We start from the raw sequence: 15,257 nt of genomic DNA, 5'->3' as shown, positions 1-15,257 counted from the left end.
GGTGACGACAGTCACCAAACGAGAATGACGTAAAGTACTAAAGTGAGAGCTACGATTTGTGGTGCGCGAGACAGTCTAAATTGTGGACCAGCGATTTGTGGTATTTGTACTTGTAGTCCTTTGCGTTTTTTGGACGTGAGATTGGCGTGAATCAAATTGGGAACTGATAACAGCACAACCATGTTTTGATATTTGAACCGACCCATCATGTCTTTTATTATTAAAGCAGGGTTTGACGCTGTTGTGCTGATATCATTTCCCAACAAATTTTATGCCCATTTTCCCCTCATAATAGCAAAAAAATTGTTTTAGGCCAAGTCACAAAACAGTTCACAGAATTTTTTTCATTTGGGGAAATTTTTTATTTCCGCAATTTAGAGGGAAATGATAGGATGACTGTTGATTTCAAGAGCTATCTATCATAAATTGATGATCCCTCTAAGTTGGTCTCCCTAGGATTAGGTCAAGTTATACTTAAGAGAGAAACGACAAAATTTTGGAAATAGGAATCGTTCGAAAAAATTCATATACCTTCTTTAACCCCTAAAGTTATTAACTAACCAGCTTCTCCAAAAGCTTAACCTGTTGGAGAAAGGCGTTATTTATCTTTTATACTTTAACACTCCCCCCACGTGTGGCCCACTCGCCAAATACGTCGCACATGTGGTCCCACTTTGGACCGACCAATACATGTGGATTTTTGCTATCTGGGAGGTTTGAACTCGAGACGTTTGGTTCTGATACCATGTTAACTAACCAACTTCTCCAAAAGCTTAAGCTGTTGCAGAAAGGTGTTATTTATCTTTTATACCTTAACAAAAGTAATGCTTAAAGCTGTAAAAAAATGGAAAATATTTTCATAAAATAATATAATAAAATCGGTTTTAGAACCATCCCACATATTTTTGTTAGTTTCAAGATTCAGTCAGAAATAATTTCGGATACTACGATAGGGATCCGACATGTGTCTAGTAATATATGTCTAGATCCCTTCTATTTAATTTGTCTTTGGATGGTCCATCAGACTGTGGGTCCATTGACACCCCATACCTCAGATATCTAGAATGCATCCATCCTCGCTCCCTATCGACACTATCATTTAATCATCGGCGAGTAATATCATTGGATTCGAGCACATTGTAATCTGTTTTTGATCAAGCAAATATTCGCTTTTGTCATCGTTCACAGGTGAGACGGTATAAAACCTTCCTTTCTTATTTGTTTTACTTTTTTGGACCCAACAAAGAAGGCCTAATAATGGTGAATCGAATCAGGCGTGGGCAGAACCGGAAGCGCCCCTTGTTTCAAAGAGAGGAGGACGGGTTATTCACATTTCATACCCCCCCCCCCCCCCCGCCAAAAAAAAAAAAAAAAAAAAAAAAAAAAAAAAAAAAACAATGGAATGCTGGCAATTGTTTTTTATGCTAATTTCTAAAAGCTTAGAGCCATTATGGTCATTTTTGGAAATGTTATATTGTAATTAGGAAGGGAAAAAACCGAAAAAAACCCCGGAAAAAGTCAAAATTAGTTTTCAACACGCATGTGCAAGGTGGACTGTTTTCCTATTCCATTTTAATTTCTATTTCTATTTTGAGGAATTTGTACAAAGTTTTTGGTCTGAGAAATTTTATATAAACGGGTTTTCAGTTTCTAAAGACAGACGGTATAGCGAAAGAGAGAGCTACAGACAAAGAGACACTGAGAGGGAGACAGAAATCAAGAAGGATGAGGAGGAGTTTCTAATGCAAAAGGTAGGTATTAAAGTATAAAAGATTAAATAAAACCATCTCCAAGACTTGATAAAGAAAAGCAGTATCTGTCATGACAATTCTATTTGATTTCATCACATTGTTTCTAGAGAAGAGGAAGAAGGAAAAACAAGGAAGAAAGACAAACAGAGAAGAAAAAACAAGAAAGAAAAACAATCAGATGTAGCAACAACACAAGGGAAAGAACAAGCTCCCACATATTGCATATGTTTGGAATGTATTCTTGCCATAGTTCATTTGTTGGCCTTGCATTATGTTTGACGATGGGAACAAGCCGCTCCACCTATTTAGCTTCCAGACAATGACCCTTCAAATATGCTGTTGGTAAATAGTTTATGCCCACTTTTCACAGCCATTTGCTCTTTCTTTGTTTGACAACCAACCAAATATGGAGTTATCATCATCGAAGCTGCACATATATTGAATACAAACGAACCCACCTCATCTGCTAAAAATATGTTCAGAGCTATGATATGACTAAATGTTGAGAATTGACTGTAAAACACATATTGAAACAAACAAACTAATAGTCCATGCCACCATTAGTATGTAGTATACCAGTAATGATAAAAAACTGATAGAGGGTAGAGAATTTTATTGAAATGTTCAGAGCTATGATATGACTAAATGTTGAGAGCTATAATTTCATGCATAAGCATCAGCTACAAGACTGAAGACCAACAAAATTAATAAAGCTCACATGGACCAGTTTACAAGCCGATTGGTTGATGACCTATTTTGGGGGAGTTGATAACCTGAATTCCAACATTCAAGTAGCTTTATCAACCAAGGGAATGGGTTAATAATCCCATTTCGTATGTTCGTAAGCTTACTTCCTATTAGTTGATGACCTATTTTGAGGGAGTTGATAACCTGAATTCTAACATCCAGTAGCTTTATCAACCTAGGGAATTGGTTGATAATCCTATTGTTTGTGCTGGTATCCCAATTCCGACTGTTGATAATTATAATGTCTCCCATTCGTTTAAATGTTTGGGTCCCACATATAGGAACCAATGGGAGGCGTTATAACCAAAGCGTACCAACACTTTCCTCATATATATATATATACACTACTACTACTACTATATAGCAGAAGAGAAAAGGAGAGAATTTTCTCCATTTAACACGTTAATGTGGATGATTTTTACCATTTTTTGCCCTCCCCACATCTCTGTACATACTAGCTATGTGAGGGTAAAAAAGGCATGACTGTTCGGAATTATTTGCAAAATCTGGTAATTTTGAATCTTGATTTACTAGCCCATCCGCGAAATGCCTTCTACGATGGACGCTAGCAAATCCCATATACATGAGGAAATCAAGATTCACACGTGCCCTTGCAAAAAACAGAGAGGAGGTAATGGGTGCCTCCATTGGTCACTTTTCAAATACCTTCTGCTTAAGCTTTTGGAGTAATTGGTTGTTTCTCATGGTATAGAGCAAAGGTCCCGAGTTCAAAACTCCTTGATATTAAAAATCCACATTCAATGGCCAACCCAAAAGAGGGGCCACATATGTCACGTGTAGGCCAAACTTAAAAAGTGTGGCCACATGTACCACGTGTAGGCCAACCCTAGAAAGAGGGGCCACACACGAGGGGGAGTGTTAAAGTATAAAAGTTTAAATAACACCATCTCCAACGACTTAAGCTATTGGAGTAATCGTTGTTTCACATAAAGTTTTCTTCTATCTGAATGAGGAAAAAGAGATAATTGGTTTAAATCCCTACATTTATCTCTTTTGGGGGTATTTTTTTGTGCAGAAACTGGTTTTCATTTTCTGGGTTTTTGAGCTTCAGGTTTGGAGGTTTCTCTGTTTTTTTCAGCTAGCGAAGTTCAGTTTTTCAGGTTTGGAGGTTTCTCTGAAAGACTACAAATATCCCTTGATTTGCCAAAATGGCACTTGGAGGTCTTTTTCTTAGACTACAAATACGAAGAACAAAGAGTAGTGAGCCTAGGGGCATTCTGGGATTTTAAAATATAAGATACTCCTTAATCCTGATTAAGAAATCAATAAGGATGTCAGGGACATACAGAGAAATAGTACAATCTCTTATTTTGCACTGCCTTTTCTTTATTTCAGACGTTTCTTTCGAGGGTGATGATATTTTCACCCCCCTTAGTACGCATTCTCCCCCCTGTTAACGTGATTTGACGTCAAAAAACGTTAAAGTTGCCCACTGTTCACGTTATAAGGGGGCGAATGAGTACTGGAGGGGGGTGAAAATATCATCGCCCTTCTTTCAACCGTAAACTTCGCACTTTTCCATGCAAAATGCTGGAGAGACGGTGGCTGTTAGGATATTTTGTAACGGTCACTTTTTGGGCCTAGATGTTCCATGTGGGCCTGATTGGATCTATTCATCTGAAAGAGAGCATAAGTCCAGCCCATTATTGTTTACCCCACCTTGATCAGATGATACTTAGCTCCATGATCCACCAAGCTTAAGTTTAGGAATATTCCAAGAGAATCTAACCCATTGATTTTTGTCGAGTCAGTCTTACGAATGGGATGTTAGTTCGATGTGGGACAAGGACCTTGTGGGTCACATTGGAATCAATCTAAGGTGACCCACATGGTTCTGGTTCCATGCTGATCGAATATACAATCCTCAATACTAAGGCCCACAAAGATCAACGGCTTCTCTTTCCTTGGCAAAACCCTAAACTAGACTTGATGGATCAAGGTTACAGGCTTATCCATTACCCGATCAACGTGTGATCTTCAACCGAAATTGGATCAAGGTTCTCTCTTGGACAGCAGCTAGTAATTAAAATAAGCAATTTTACTTAATATTTATGGAGCGCTACAAACCACCATGTCACTTTAAGCCCTTATAGTCCTGTATTTTTTCAGAAAGTACTGTACGGACCACACTATAGGATGATTCAAACCGTCCATGTGATGGGCCACAATGTAAATAGGTTGTGCCCAAAAAATCATTTCTATAGGATGATCCTAGCCCTCCGATCTATAGTGGTTTACATAATTCCACTATAGATCGGAGGGCTAGGATCATCTTATGGAAATGATTTTTGGGGCACAACCTATTTACGTTGTGTTCCATCAGATGGACAGTTTGGATCATCCTATAGTGTGGCCCGTACAGTACCATTAGAAAAATATGGGACTATAAGGGCTTAAATATAAGTTATCTTTATTCTATCAAGTTAATGAGAGGAAAAATGCAAACCTTTTGGCCTTGAATTTTGAGAACCAATCCATTATTGTCTCTGTCAAGATTCATTTAGGCCCTGTTCGTTTAAGATTATGCCAACTGAGAGCCCGAAGCCAGGTATTGGGCTTATATTTACGCCCAATAACTAGCTTTGGGCTCTCAATCGGTTGGCATAATCTTAAACGAACAGGCCTTATTAGAGAAATTATAGGATGAAGGACCCTAAAGGTGCTACGATCTTTGATATTTGATCCAACAACAGCTCCTCAAAAAGTAAGTTGCTGTTGGAAGGATGTGATGATGATGATTGATGAGTAAGTGTTTATATGGCCCTTAATCATATAAATTCTCCATTTATTACAGACATTTTATATGGAATAAGCCATAGAGCGGTATTTTTCAAAATTACTGCACGCCTTACCTCGTAGGATGATCCAAACCGTCCATTTTATGGGATGATCCCAACCCTGCCACCATGTAAGTACGTTGTGCCCCAAAGATCGTTTCCTTATTATGATCCTAACCCTCCGATCTATAGAGGTTTCCATAATATGGAGTTCCTCTATATGCTGTACAAGATCAACAGTCTCGATCTCACGTATTGGCCCTCTATTCCCCTCTTGTGGGACCAACAAACATACAAATACAGTGAAAAGTAAGTGGGCCCACACTATTGGTTGATCCAAATCTATCATTTGTTAGGCCCAACTTAAATACTCCATAGGATGATCCCAACCCTTGGATCTGTATAGTTTTAAAATGAACCACGAGATGTAGAAACCTCAACTGATCAGAAGGTTTACCCATTAATAAAATCGTGTCACTTCCAATAACCAATAAAATGAACCACGAGATGTAGAAACCTCTACGGGACTATAAAATCTCGTCACTTCCTATAACCAATAAAATCTGACACTGATAACTAGTATTCTCTCTCTATTCAGTTTTTGCACACAAATTTCTAAATCCATGGCTGTTGGGCTCCCAAGTGATTGCTTGGGCTTCCTTTAAAAATAAGTGCTTACAATGTATAGAGTCAATGGCTGGTGGATTCCCAAGCGTTTGTTTTGGAGTCTTAAGTGCGTGTTTGGCGTACCGTTTAAAACATCATTTGGCGTTTAAAACACCATTTTGGGGCCAAACGGTCGTTTGGGAGTGTTTGGGTGCCAGCCACCTTTTGAAACGCCGTTTGAAACACCGTTTTGAACGGAGTTTTTGGGCTATTGGTTTTTACATGTTTGCCCTCACCAAAACCCATTTTTACATATATGCGTGCGATTTTATGCGTTACGTCAAATACCAAAAAGTGGGGGTGTTAATATCATTCTTGAGGACACAAATTTGTTAAATTGTTAATATTTAATTCAAACAAGGGGCTGCTGATATCATTATATGATCTCTTAATTTTGATTTTTTAAAGACAAAAGAATTAAAAGAAACTCGAGTTTCTTACTTTCTTCATCTACTTTGCAAAGTTGTAAACCCTCTCACACCTCACTGCCTCAGCGCCCTCCACTCGTCCGTCAAATCCTTCAAATCCGGCCGTTGAGAAGAAGAAGGAGAAGAACCCCAAAGGTATAGCCTTTTTTTTTTGGCAATGATGTTTAATTTTAATAGTGTTTGAATGAGATCCTAATGACCTTTTAATATTGGGCTTAATGAGAGAGTAGTTGAGTTACATTCAGGCCAACCAAACAATGGCCTTTTTGGTCATTTTACCACAAAAACTCCGTTTTGGGGCATTTGCAACCAAACACACAATACTTTCGTTTGCCGTTTAAAACGCCGTTTTGATCTGGCCAATCAAACATGAAAACGCCGTTTGGCAAAACGCCGTTTGCAAAACGGCGTTTTAAACGCTATTTCAAACGGCACGCGAAACACACCCTTAATATGTTTTCAACTAACAACACTAATAATAGGCTGCACAAGACTTATAAATCTATACTTCACCACATTTGAACTCCAAGCAGCATCTCCAGAGAGCCATCAGCTCCTGTTTCTTGCACATCTTATTTTGTTTATGTTGTTTATTTTTTTAGGCTTTTAATCCTTTTTTGTTGGTTATTTTTTAATCACACTAAAGCAACTTTGTGGTGGCTGAATTTTGGTTTGCTAGATTTTAGTAGTGAAGAGACCAGATGAATTCTTTGTCCAGAAGGAGAAAGGATACTAATTTCAGGCTTAGATCTGATCAGTAATCGACCTAGGTATGTCGTAGACAAAATTCTAGTACAGTTGCCAATCAAATCAAGGATGCCGTAAGGACGAGCATCTTATCGAGGAATTGGAGGTATAAATGGGTTACAATTCCTGAAATTGTATTTATAGAGCAAAGTCGTCCACATGGTGTAACCTTGGAGGACATGACACTTAGATGCGTTAAAATTGTCTATCATGTTCTCTTGCAACGTAGAGGTCCAATTCAAAAGTTTAAGTGTTCTAAGTACCTTCCACCTTGTTCTAATTTTGATTCATTCCTACATTTCTTATCAAGACGGGGGATTAAGGAAATAATCCTTGACTTTTCATGTAATTATTATAAGTGGCCTTCATCTCTCTTCTCTTGTCAGGAAATGGATTGTTTGAGACTACAAAATGGCATTTTCAACGTACCTTCTACATTTTAAGGCTTTTGTTGTCTCAAGATCCTTTATCTTAGAGATATTATCTTCTCCAATGATGACCTTCAATTTCTAATTTCCAACTCCTCGCTTCTTGAGAGTTTAACAATTAAAATTGAATTTCGCTCTAATGATGCCTTTTCTTTTGAAAACACCCCGGTTATAACTTCAGTACCTGTTTTTTCATTTCTTTCCTATGAATTAAAGCCAGTAGAGACTTGCAGTTTTACTAAGCTTCTTAGTTGTTTGCGCCATTTTACGAAGCTCGAATTGGGCAATAATTTCCTTAAGGCAAATAGCATGCATGAAGTAATTTGGAATTCAATTACAATCTAAAGTACTAATAGACTCCTTTAATTTTTTATTTTGGTCCTAGGTTTTTGCTTCTCGCGATTTACCACATAGGTTTCTTATACATTTGCTCATCTGAAGAAACTCACTTTGGACATAAATCTTAAAGACCCAAAGCTGCTTCTTGCTTATTACGAAGCTCTCATAATCTGCAAAATCTCTATATTGAGGTGAGTTTTTTCAACATATCATTTGTTTTTTTTTTTTTTGATTTCGTAGTCTAGATTACTCTAGATGTTTTTCAATTTTCAAGGACCCAAGACATGGAAACTCACCTGTCAGTAACTGCTGGAATGCACAACATTTCGTAGATTGCAAGTTCAGTCACGTCAGAACCGTGGAGATGAGAGATATATGGGGTTCAAAACCAACTACTGCTTGTAAATGCACCGGTACTCGAGACATTTAGTTTCAGCGTAAACCGTTACGGCGATGGTGTGGAAAGGATTTTGGCAGATTTGTTGGGATTAAGAAGAGCTTCATCACAAGCTAGGCTCATATGTGAATTTTATTGAAGAAAAAGATTAGTATATTTAAGGTATAAATAAGAAAGTTCAGATTCATATCAATGGGTAGAGTAGCCCTTGAGTAAAAGGTGTCCCTTAATGCATTGGACTTATCATTAATTTGTACTCCTAGGAACAAAGGATCATTTGTGATTAGGTTTGGATGTTGTTCTGTGTTTTTTTTCAGCTAGAAGAGTTTAATTACATCAGCTTCTTTTGAAAGACTACAAATACTCATCTAATTACAGGGAAATGATTTCAGCGCTCCAACGTTTTGATAAACATGCGCTCTACTTGTTTGTCTTGTTGTATTTAAAGGGCTTTAAGAGCTTCTTGAGAACCGTAATATTCCACTGACATCCCTTTAAATACTACATGACAAAAAATGGAGCGCATGCTTATCTGAACATTGGAGCGCAGAAATAATTTCCCTTTACCAAAATGGCACTTGTAGAGTTGTAGTTCTTTTTCTTAGACTCCATACTAGGGTTGCAACTTGGGTCGGGCTCAACCCGAACCCGACGGGTTCAGCGCAATTTTGGCTCGGGTTGGGTTGGCATTTTCTCGGGTTTGGTTGGGTTAGGATTGGGAAAAGCCAACCCGATTTATTTTCGGTTTGGGTTAGGGTTGAGGACTTGGCAACCTGACCTGACCTCCCTCTATTTTTTTTCATGATTTTCTTAGGATTATGTTTTTTTTCCTTGTATTTTTTTGTTTGGCCCTAGATGAACCCGAACCCAACCCGATTTGGAGGCAAGTTGGGTTCGGGGTGACAATCCTCAACCCTAGGCTCGGGTTGGGTCGGGTTAGCATTGAGGAAGTGCTATCTCGGGTTGGGTTAGGGTTGGCCTCAACCCGACCCAACCCGACCTGAGTTGCACCCCCTTCCAATACGACGAACAAAGAGTTGTGGCATTTTGGGATTTTCAAATATAAGATACTCCTTAATCCTGATTAAGAAATCAATGAAGACATTGGGGAGAAACAGAGAAATAGTCCCATCTCTTATTTTAATAGATACACCCCCTTTTTTTTATTAAAAATGTATCTATCAACTGTCAATTTTGCAGTTTTCAATGCATGCTAAAGGGACGTGCCTGTTAGGCTATTTTCTAATAGGATCAATTACTATTGCATGCTGGAGAGTTGAAAAAATGACGAGAAAATGTTGAGTTTTGAAAAAACAGTAACAAATGCTACTTTATTAAAAGAAATGTTGCTAGGGACGAAAATACCCCTCAACTTACTTTAATCTTTCTCTTCTTGGTTTTACCATTTTACTCTTTTACTTGCAGGTTTTACACTCTTTCATTTCTAGGTTTTACTCCAAAGCATTTTGTGTGAAACGACGAGATTTTCCGGCAATAGAAGCCTTCTTCTCCGGCGAAACATCTCATTTCTCTGGAAGCAGATGCTCCTTTGTCCTGAGGGATTCTGAAGATCAACAACTATGCCTTTCTTGAAAGCCAAGAGCACCGATCTATCAGTGTTTATATCGTCATGTGAGCAGAGGAATAAAATAGAATGGGAAGATGAGAAGGAGAAATTGGATTATGGACATGTTGAGAAACCCCATTTGATAATTTTTTGTTGTGTTACTGTGGCTAATGAAAAACTCCACTACCTCTCTTAACTTCTAAACTTGTAAAAGAGATGGTATGGCAAAGTCATATGTTCATCATTTTCGTGCTATCCAATGGACATCAAATGATTAATTATTTTCAGAGATCTCCCCCTCTTCTTCTCAACGCAAAAACAGGTACTCGAAGCCAAAACAGGATATTCGAAGCCAAAATTTACTTAGTAGAAGCCAAAAATTACTTGGTCGAAGTGAAAAATGTGTTTCGTGTAACATCCGCCGTTGTGTTTTTCGCTTTGTCTAAAGTTTTTTAGGCTTCGAATAACTGGTTTTTTTGCTTCGACTAACATGTTTTTGGTTGCGACTAAAACTTTTAAATTCCAGTAACATTTGGAACTTTTTTCGTCTTTAACTAATATATTTTAGCTTCGAGAAATATTTGTTGGCTTCGACTATCATTTTTTTTTGCTTCGACTATTATTTTTTGGATTCGACTATCATTTTTGGCTTGGAGTAACTTTTTTTTGGCTTCAACTAGCATTTTTTGGGCTTCGACTATCATTTTTACCTAACTTACATTTTGCTTCGAGTACCATTTTGGCTTCCACTACCCTTTTGCCTAGTAAAAGCTCTTTGGGCAACTGATTTTGGCTACAGCCACTAGAAAAGGGGAAATACTTACAAAGATAATGAGATTTTGGATATTTGGAGGAAGAAAAAGAAAATGAGAAAGGGGCGTCTCTAGAAAACTCCTTCTAACCTCTCAAGACAAATGAGCATATGCCGGAGAAATGAAGATGTTTCGCCGGAGAAGAAGGCTTTTATCGCCGGAGAAGATAAAGTGTAAAAACAAAGAAGAGAAAGATAAAGTAAGGTTAGGGGTATTTTTGTCCTAAAAAGTTCTTTTTTAATAAAGTAGCATTTGTTAGTGTTTTTTCAAAACTCAACATTTTCTCGTCATTTTTTCAATTCTCTAGCATGCAACAGTAATTTTGAATAGTCACATTTTGGGCCAACATGTTCTACGTGGGCCTGATCGGATCTGATGATCTGAAATAGATCATTAGTCCGGTCCATTCTTTTTTATGTCACCTCGTTCTGATGTTCCTAGATCCATGATCTATCAGGCTTAGTTCAGGGATATTCCAAGAGAACCTAAAATCATGGGCCTGCTTTAGGAATATTGGCTTTTTATAAAAAAATAAAAATAAAAACCCGACCCGGCTCAACCCGACCCAGCTTGTAGGGTAGGGTAAGGTTTTGGAAAACTTGATGTTGAACTTCTTGTAGGGTAGAGTTTTACAAAAGGAAATGGAATTTTCAACCACTGATGTTGAACCTTTTTTTTTTCCCAAACTCAGCCTTGATTTTGGAAAAAGATTAGTTGAGTTATAGATGCTCGGTCTCTTATTTGTTTGATCCCTCTGCTGAAATTCTTTAAAACTCCAAAATTTTATTGGAATGCTATTCAAAATTATGTATTTGACCCAAGTCATGACAGTCTTTTGTATTTTAGGTGATCTTTGCAAATTTATACACAATTTAGAGAGGGCTTTGTTGGGCGTAGAGATGGCATGTTTTCTCTGGAAAACTCCAAAATTTTATTGGAATGCTATTCAAAATTAATGAATTGTATTGATAATTTTAAAATCCTGATCTGGCCCGGCTCAAGAAACTACCTCAGGTAGGGCCGGGTTTACGAGTCGTGGATTTTCGGGAAAAAAAAAAAAAAACGGGCCAACCCGACCCGAGATAGTTTCTAGGGTAGGGCAGGGTATTGGAAAACCCGACCCACCCGACCTGAGTTGCATCCCTACTTTTGACTGTCAGCTTGGCAGTGCAAAATGCTAAGAAACGGTGCCTGTTAGGCTATTTTCCAACCGTCACGATCTGTTAATCTGAAAGAGAGCATAAGTCCAGCCCATTATTGTTTATCCCACCTTGATCAGATGGTCCTAGCTCCATGATCCATCAAGCTTAAGGTGGTCCTTATACAAATATTTGTATATGTCCTAATACAAATATTTAAACACATCTCTGGGTAGTTCTCCCAAATTTGAAACCAAATTACTGGTGTCAGGCAGCACACGATATTGTGTTCCATCCGCAATAAGGAAATAAAGTGCAGATTTGTAAAGATGTTGTATTTTCTTTGTTCGGAAATATTGATGTATTGGGATTTTTGCTGATTAGTCCCTACATGGCAAAATAATTGCTTATTAGTCTTAAGAAAAGCATATTAGCTTAACAGTCCTTCCTTTAGAAAATATTTGCTAAAAGGTCCCTAAAACTCACGAACTTCAATTTTCTCCGTTGAAAATTTTAAGATGACAAATTTACCCCCAACCCATTTAATCAGTTTTAGCATTTTTTGATTTCCCTTCCAATATTTTTGGAAAAAACTAGGAAATAAGCAACAATATTATCTCTTCCAATATTCTCTTCAAGAAACCTTAAACAAAAAAAATCATTTTAGGAATTAAATAAATTAAAAATCCCTCTAAAATAAATTAAATAGGGTTGATTTGAGTTATCTTTTCTTCGTAGATAAATAAAGTTAGAAATTTTAGGAATATTTTTCGTTTCTAACTTTTCTAAGAAATTCCTATCTTGGTTGGATTGCAAGAAAATATCTCTGATGGAAAATTATTTCTAAGGAATTTTTTTTCTTCATTGAGGAATTATGTCTACAACATGAAAATCAACCCACGAAGGAAGAAAACACTCACCTCGATCAGCAAATGTAAAACAGTCGGAGGTCTCGGTGTTCTTGATCACTGCCACTGGTTGCAATACGGTAGGGTTTTAGTTTTGTTTTGGGAATAAGAACTAGGGTTTGGCTTCTAATCTTAGGAGAAGAAGAATCGACAATGTGGAAAGTCAATATTGGAAGGGATAATATTATTGCTTATTTCCTAGTTTTTTTCCAAAAATATTAGAAGGGAAATCAAAAAAAGCTAAAACGGATTAAATGGGCTGGGGGTAAATTTGCCATTTTAAATTTTTTAATGAAAAACATTGAAGTTCGTGAGTTTTAGGCATGGTTTTAAATTTCGACCGAAATCCGAAATTTCGGGTTTCGGTGGAGACCGAAACGAAATTGGCACATACCGAAACGTGTATTAATTTCACTAGAAATTTTGTTATTTTGAAAATTTCGTTCGAAATTTTAGGGATTTCGACCATTTTTTTTGTTTTTAAATTATTTTATAATTATCCCGAAATTTCGACCAAAATTTCAGGGATTTTGACTGAAATTTCAAGGATTTCAATAACTGATAAAATATTGTTTTTATTAATCGCCGGATTTCGAGCGAAATTTTGATTTTTGTGGGGCCCGAAACCGGTAACGAAACCGAAATTTAAAACCTTGGTTTTACGGACCTTTTAGCAAATATTTTCGAAAAGTAGGACTATTAAACTAATATGCTTTTCTTAGGGACTAATAAGCAATTATGTTGCCATGTAGGGATTAATCAGCAAAAAATTATGTATTTGTTCAGAATTTGATGCTTGGCGTTGGAATAGGAAAGGTTGAAATTAAGGGGCCATGAAATAAGAAGGGAAACAAATTTATTGCTTGGGGTTGGAATAGGAAGGGTTGAGAGGGGTTTGTAAGCGTTTGGGAAGACAATCATTTTTAGAAACGGAAATACAATACATTAGTATCCAATAATATCGATTAATATATACTCTCCATTAATATCTATAATGGGATTTCAAACTATTTCCTTTTCAGGATAGATATTTGCATTTTGGTAACGTGATATATAAATGGTGTTTAATGGGTTTTATTGAAAATGGTCAAATCTCTCTCTCTCTCTCTCTCTCTCTCTCTCTCTCTCTCTCTAATCAGGTCAGTTATCAGTAACTTTCTGAAAATTTTCAAGGTTTCTAGCCCTTTGCCTCTTTGATTCTACTTCATTAGCTAATCTCGCTTCACCATGTATAAAATCAATGGGTGTTGTATTCCCAAGTATTTGTTTTGGATTCTTAAACATGTTTTCAACTAACAACATTTGAACTTATTTTGTTTGTGCGTTTAATTCTTTTGTTGGTTCCTTTTTATATGACATTGATGCAACTTTGTGGTGGCTGAATTTTGATTTGTTAGATTTCAGTAGTAAAGAGAACAAATGAATTCTTCCTCCGAAAGAGAAAGGAGACTAGTTTCAGGCTTAGATCTGATCAATAATCTACCTGGGTATGTCGTAGACAAAATCCTCGTGCATTTACCGATTAAGGATGCTGTAAGGACGAGCATCTTATCAAGGAATTGGAGGTATAGATGGGTTACAATTCCAGAAATTGTATTTATCATGCGACGTCGTCCAGATGCTGAATCAGATAAGGAGAACACACTCATGGACCATGCATGTGTTAAAATTGTTTATCAAGTTCTCTTGCAACATAGAGGTCCAATTCACAAGTTCAAGTGTTCTAATTACCTTCCTCCTTGTTCTGATTTTGATTCATTTCTACATTTTTTATCAAGGCGGGGAATTAAGGAAATCATCCTTGATTTTTCATCTAGGGATCGTTATAAGCTGCCTTGATCTCTATTCTCTTGTCAGGAAATTTATTGTTTGACACTACACAAGTGCATTTTCAACTTACCTTCCACATTTAAAGGCTTTCACTGTCTCAAGATCCTTTTTCTTAATGATATTATCTTCTCCAATGATGAACTTGAATTTCTAATTTCCAACTCCCCGCTTCTTGAGAGTTTGACATTTATGGATGTTAATCATTCCAATCGTCTTAAAATCAATGCTCCGAATCTCCAATATTTGAAGGTTCGAGGTCAATTCAATGTTTTTTCTTTTGAAAATACCCCCGTTCTCGCTTCTGCATCTATCTTTTTGGTTTCTGGAGATGAATTCAGTCTAAATCTCGAGCCAGTTGAGACTTGCAGTTTTACCAAGCTTCTTAGTTGCCTACGTAACATTGAGAAGCCCGTACTGGGAAGTGATTTCCTTAAGGTAAAGAGCATTCATGAAGTAATTTGGAATTCATTTACAATCTAAAATACTAATCTTCCCTTTTCTTTTTTTTTGGTCATAGGTTTTTGCTTCTGGTGATGTGCCACATAGGGTTCCTTATACATTTGATCATCTAAAGGAACTCTATTTGGACATAAATCTTGAAGACCCAAATCAGATCTTGGCTGCTTGTTAAGAAGTTCACATAATGTGCAAAAACTCCGGATCCAGGTGAGCCATATCATTTGTTTTCTTTGATATCGTA

At 37.0% G+C, this 15,257-nt stretch overlaps 1 protein-coding gene across 1 annotated transcript; it reads left to right on the top strand.

Moving 5' to 3' along the window:
* Window positions 1-14,146: 14,146 nt before the first annotated feature.
* On the top strand, window positions 14,147-15,188 carry LOC143875626 (F-box/FBD/LRR-repeat protein At1g13570-like). The gene is made up of 3 exons (XM_077377235.1): window positions 14,147-14,407; window positions 14,585-14,992; window positions 15,075-15,188. The coding sequence occupies exons 1-3, from the start codon at window positions 14,147-14,149 to the stop codon at window positions 15,186-15,188; spliced, it is 783 nt and encodes a 260-aa protein (XP_077233350.1).
* The last annotated feature ends 69 nt before the right edge of the window (window positions 15,189-15,257 follow it).

This window comes from Tasmannia lanceolata, unplaced genomic scaffold (genome assembly GCF_043159265.1).
Source record: "Tasmannia lanceolata isolate RefF3 unplaced genomic scaffold, GAP_Taslan_0.1 ptg000004l, whole genome shotgun sequence".
In the NCBI taxonomy this organism is placed as follows: Eukaryota; Viridiplantae; Streptophyta; class Magnoliopsida; order Canellales; family Winteraceae; genus Tasmannia; species Tasmannia lanceolata.
This window is presented reverse-complemented; position numbering and strand designations above follow the sequence as displayed.

Coding starts and splice junctions, on each gene's coding strand:
- LOC143875626 (XM_077377235.1), top strand. CDS start 14,147: ATGAATTCTTCCTCCGAAAGAGAAAGGAGACTAGTTTCAGGCTTAGAT. Junction 14,408..14,584: donor GTGTTAAAATTGTTTATCAA/GTTCTCTTGCAA, acceptor TTCTCTTGTCAG/GAAATTTATTGTTTGACACT. Junction 14,993..15,074: donor TGGGAAGTGATTTCCTTAAG/GTAAAGAGCATT, acceptor TTTTGGTCATAG/GTTTTTGCTTCTGGTGATGT.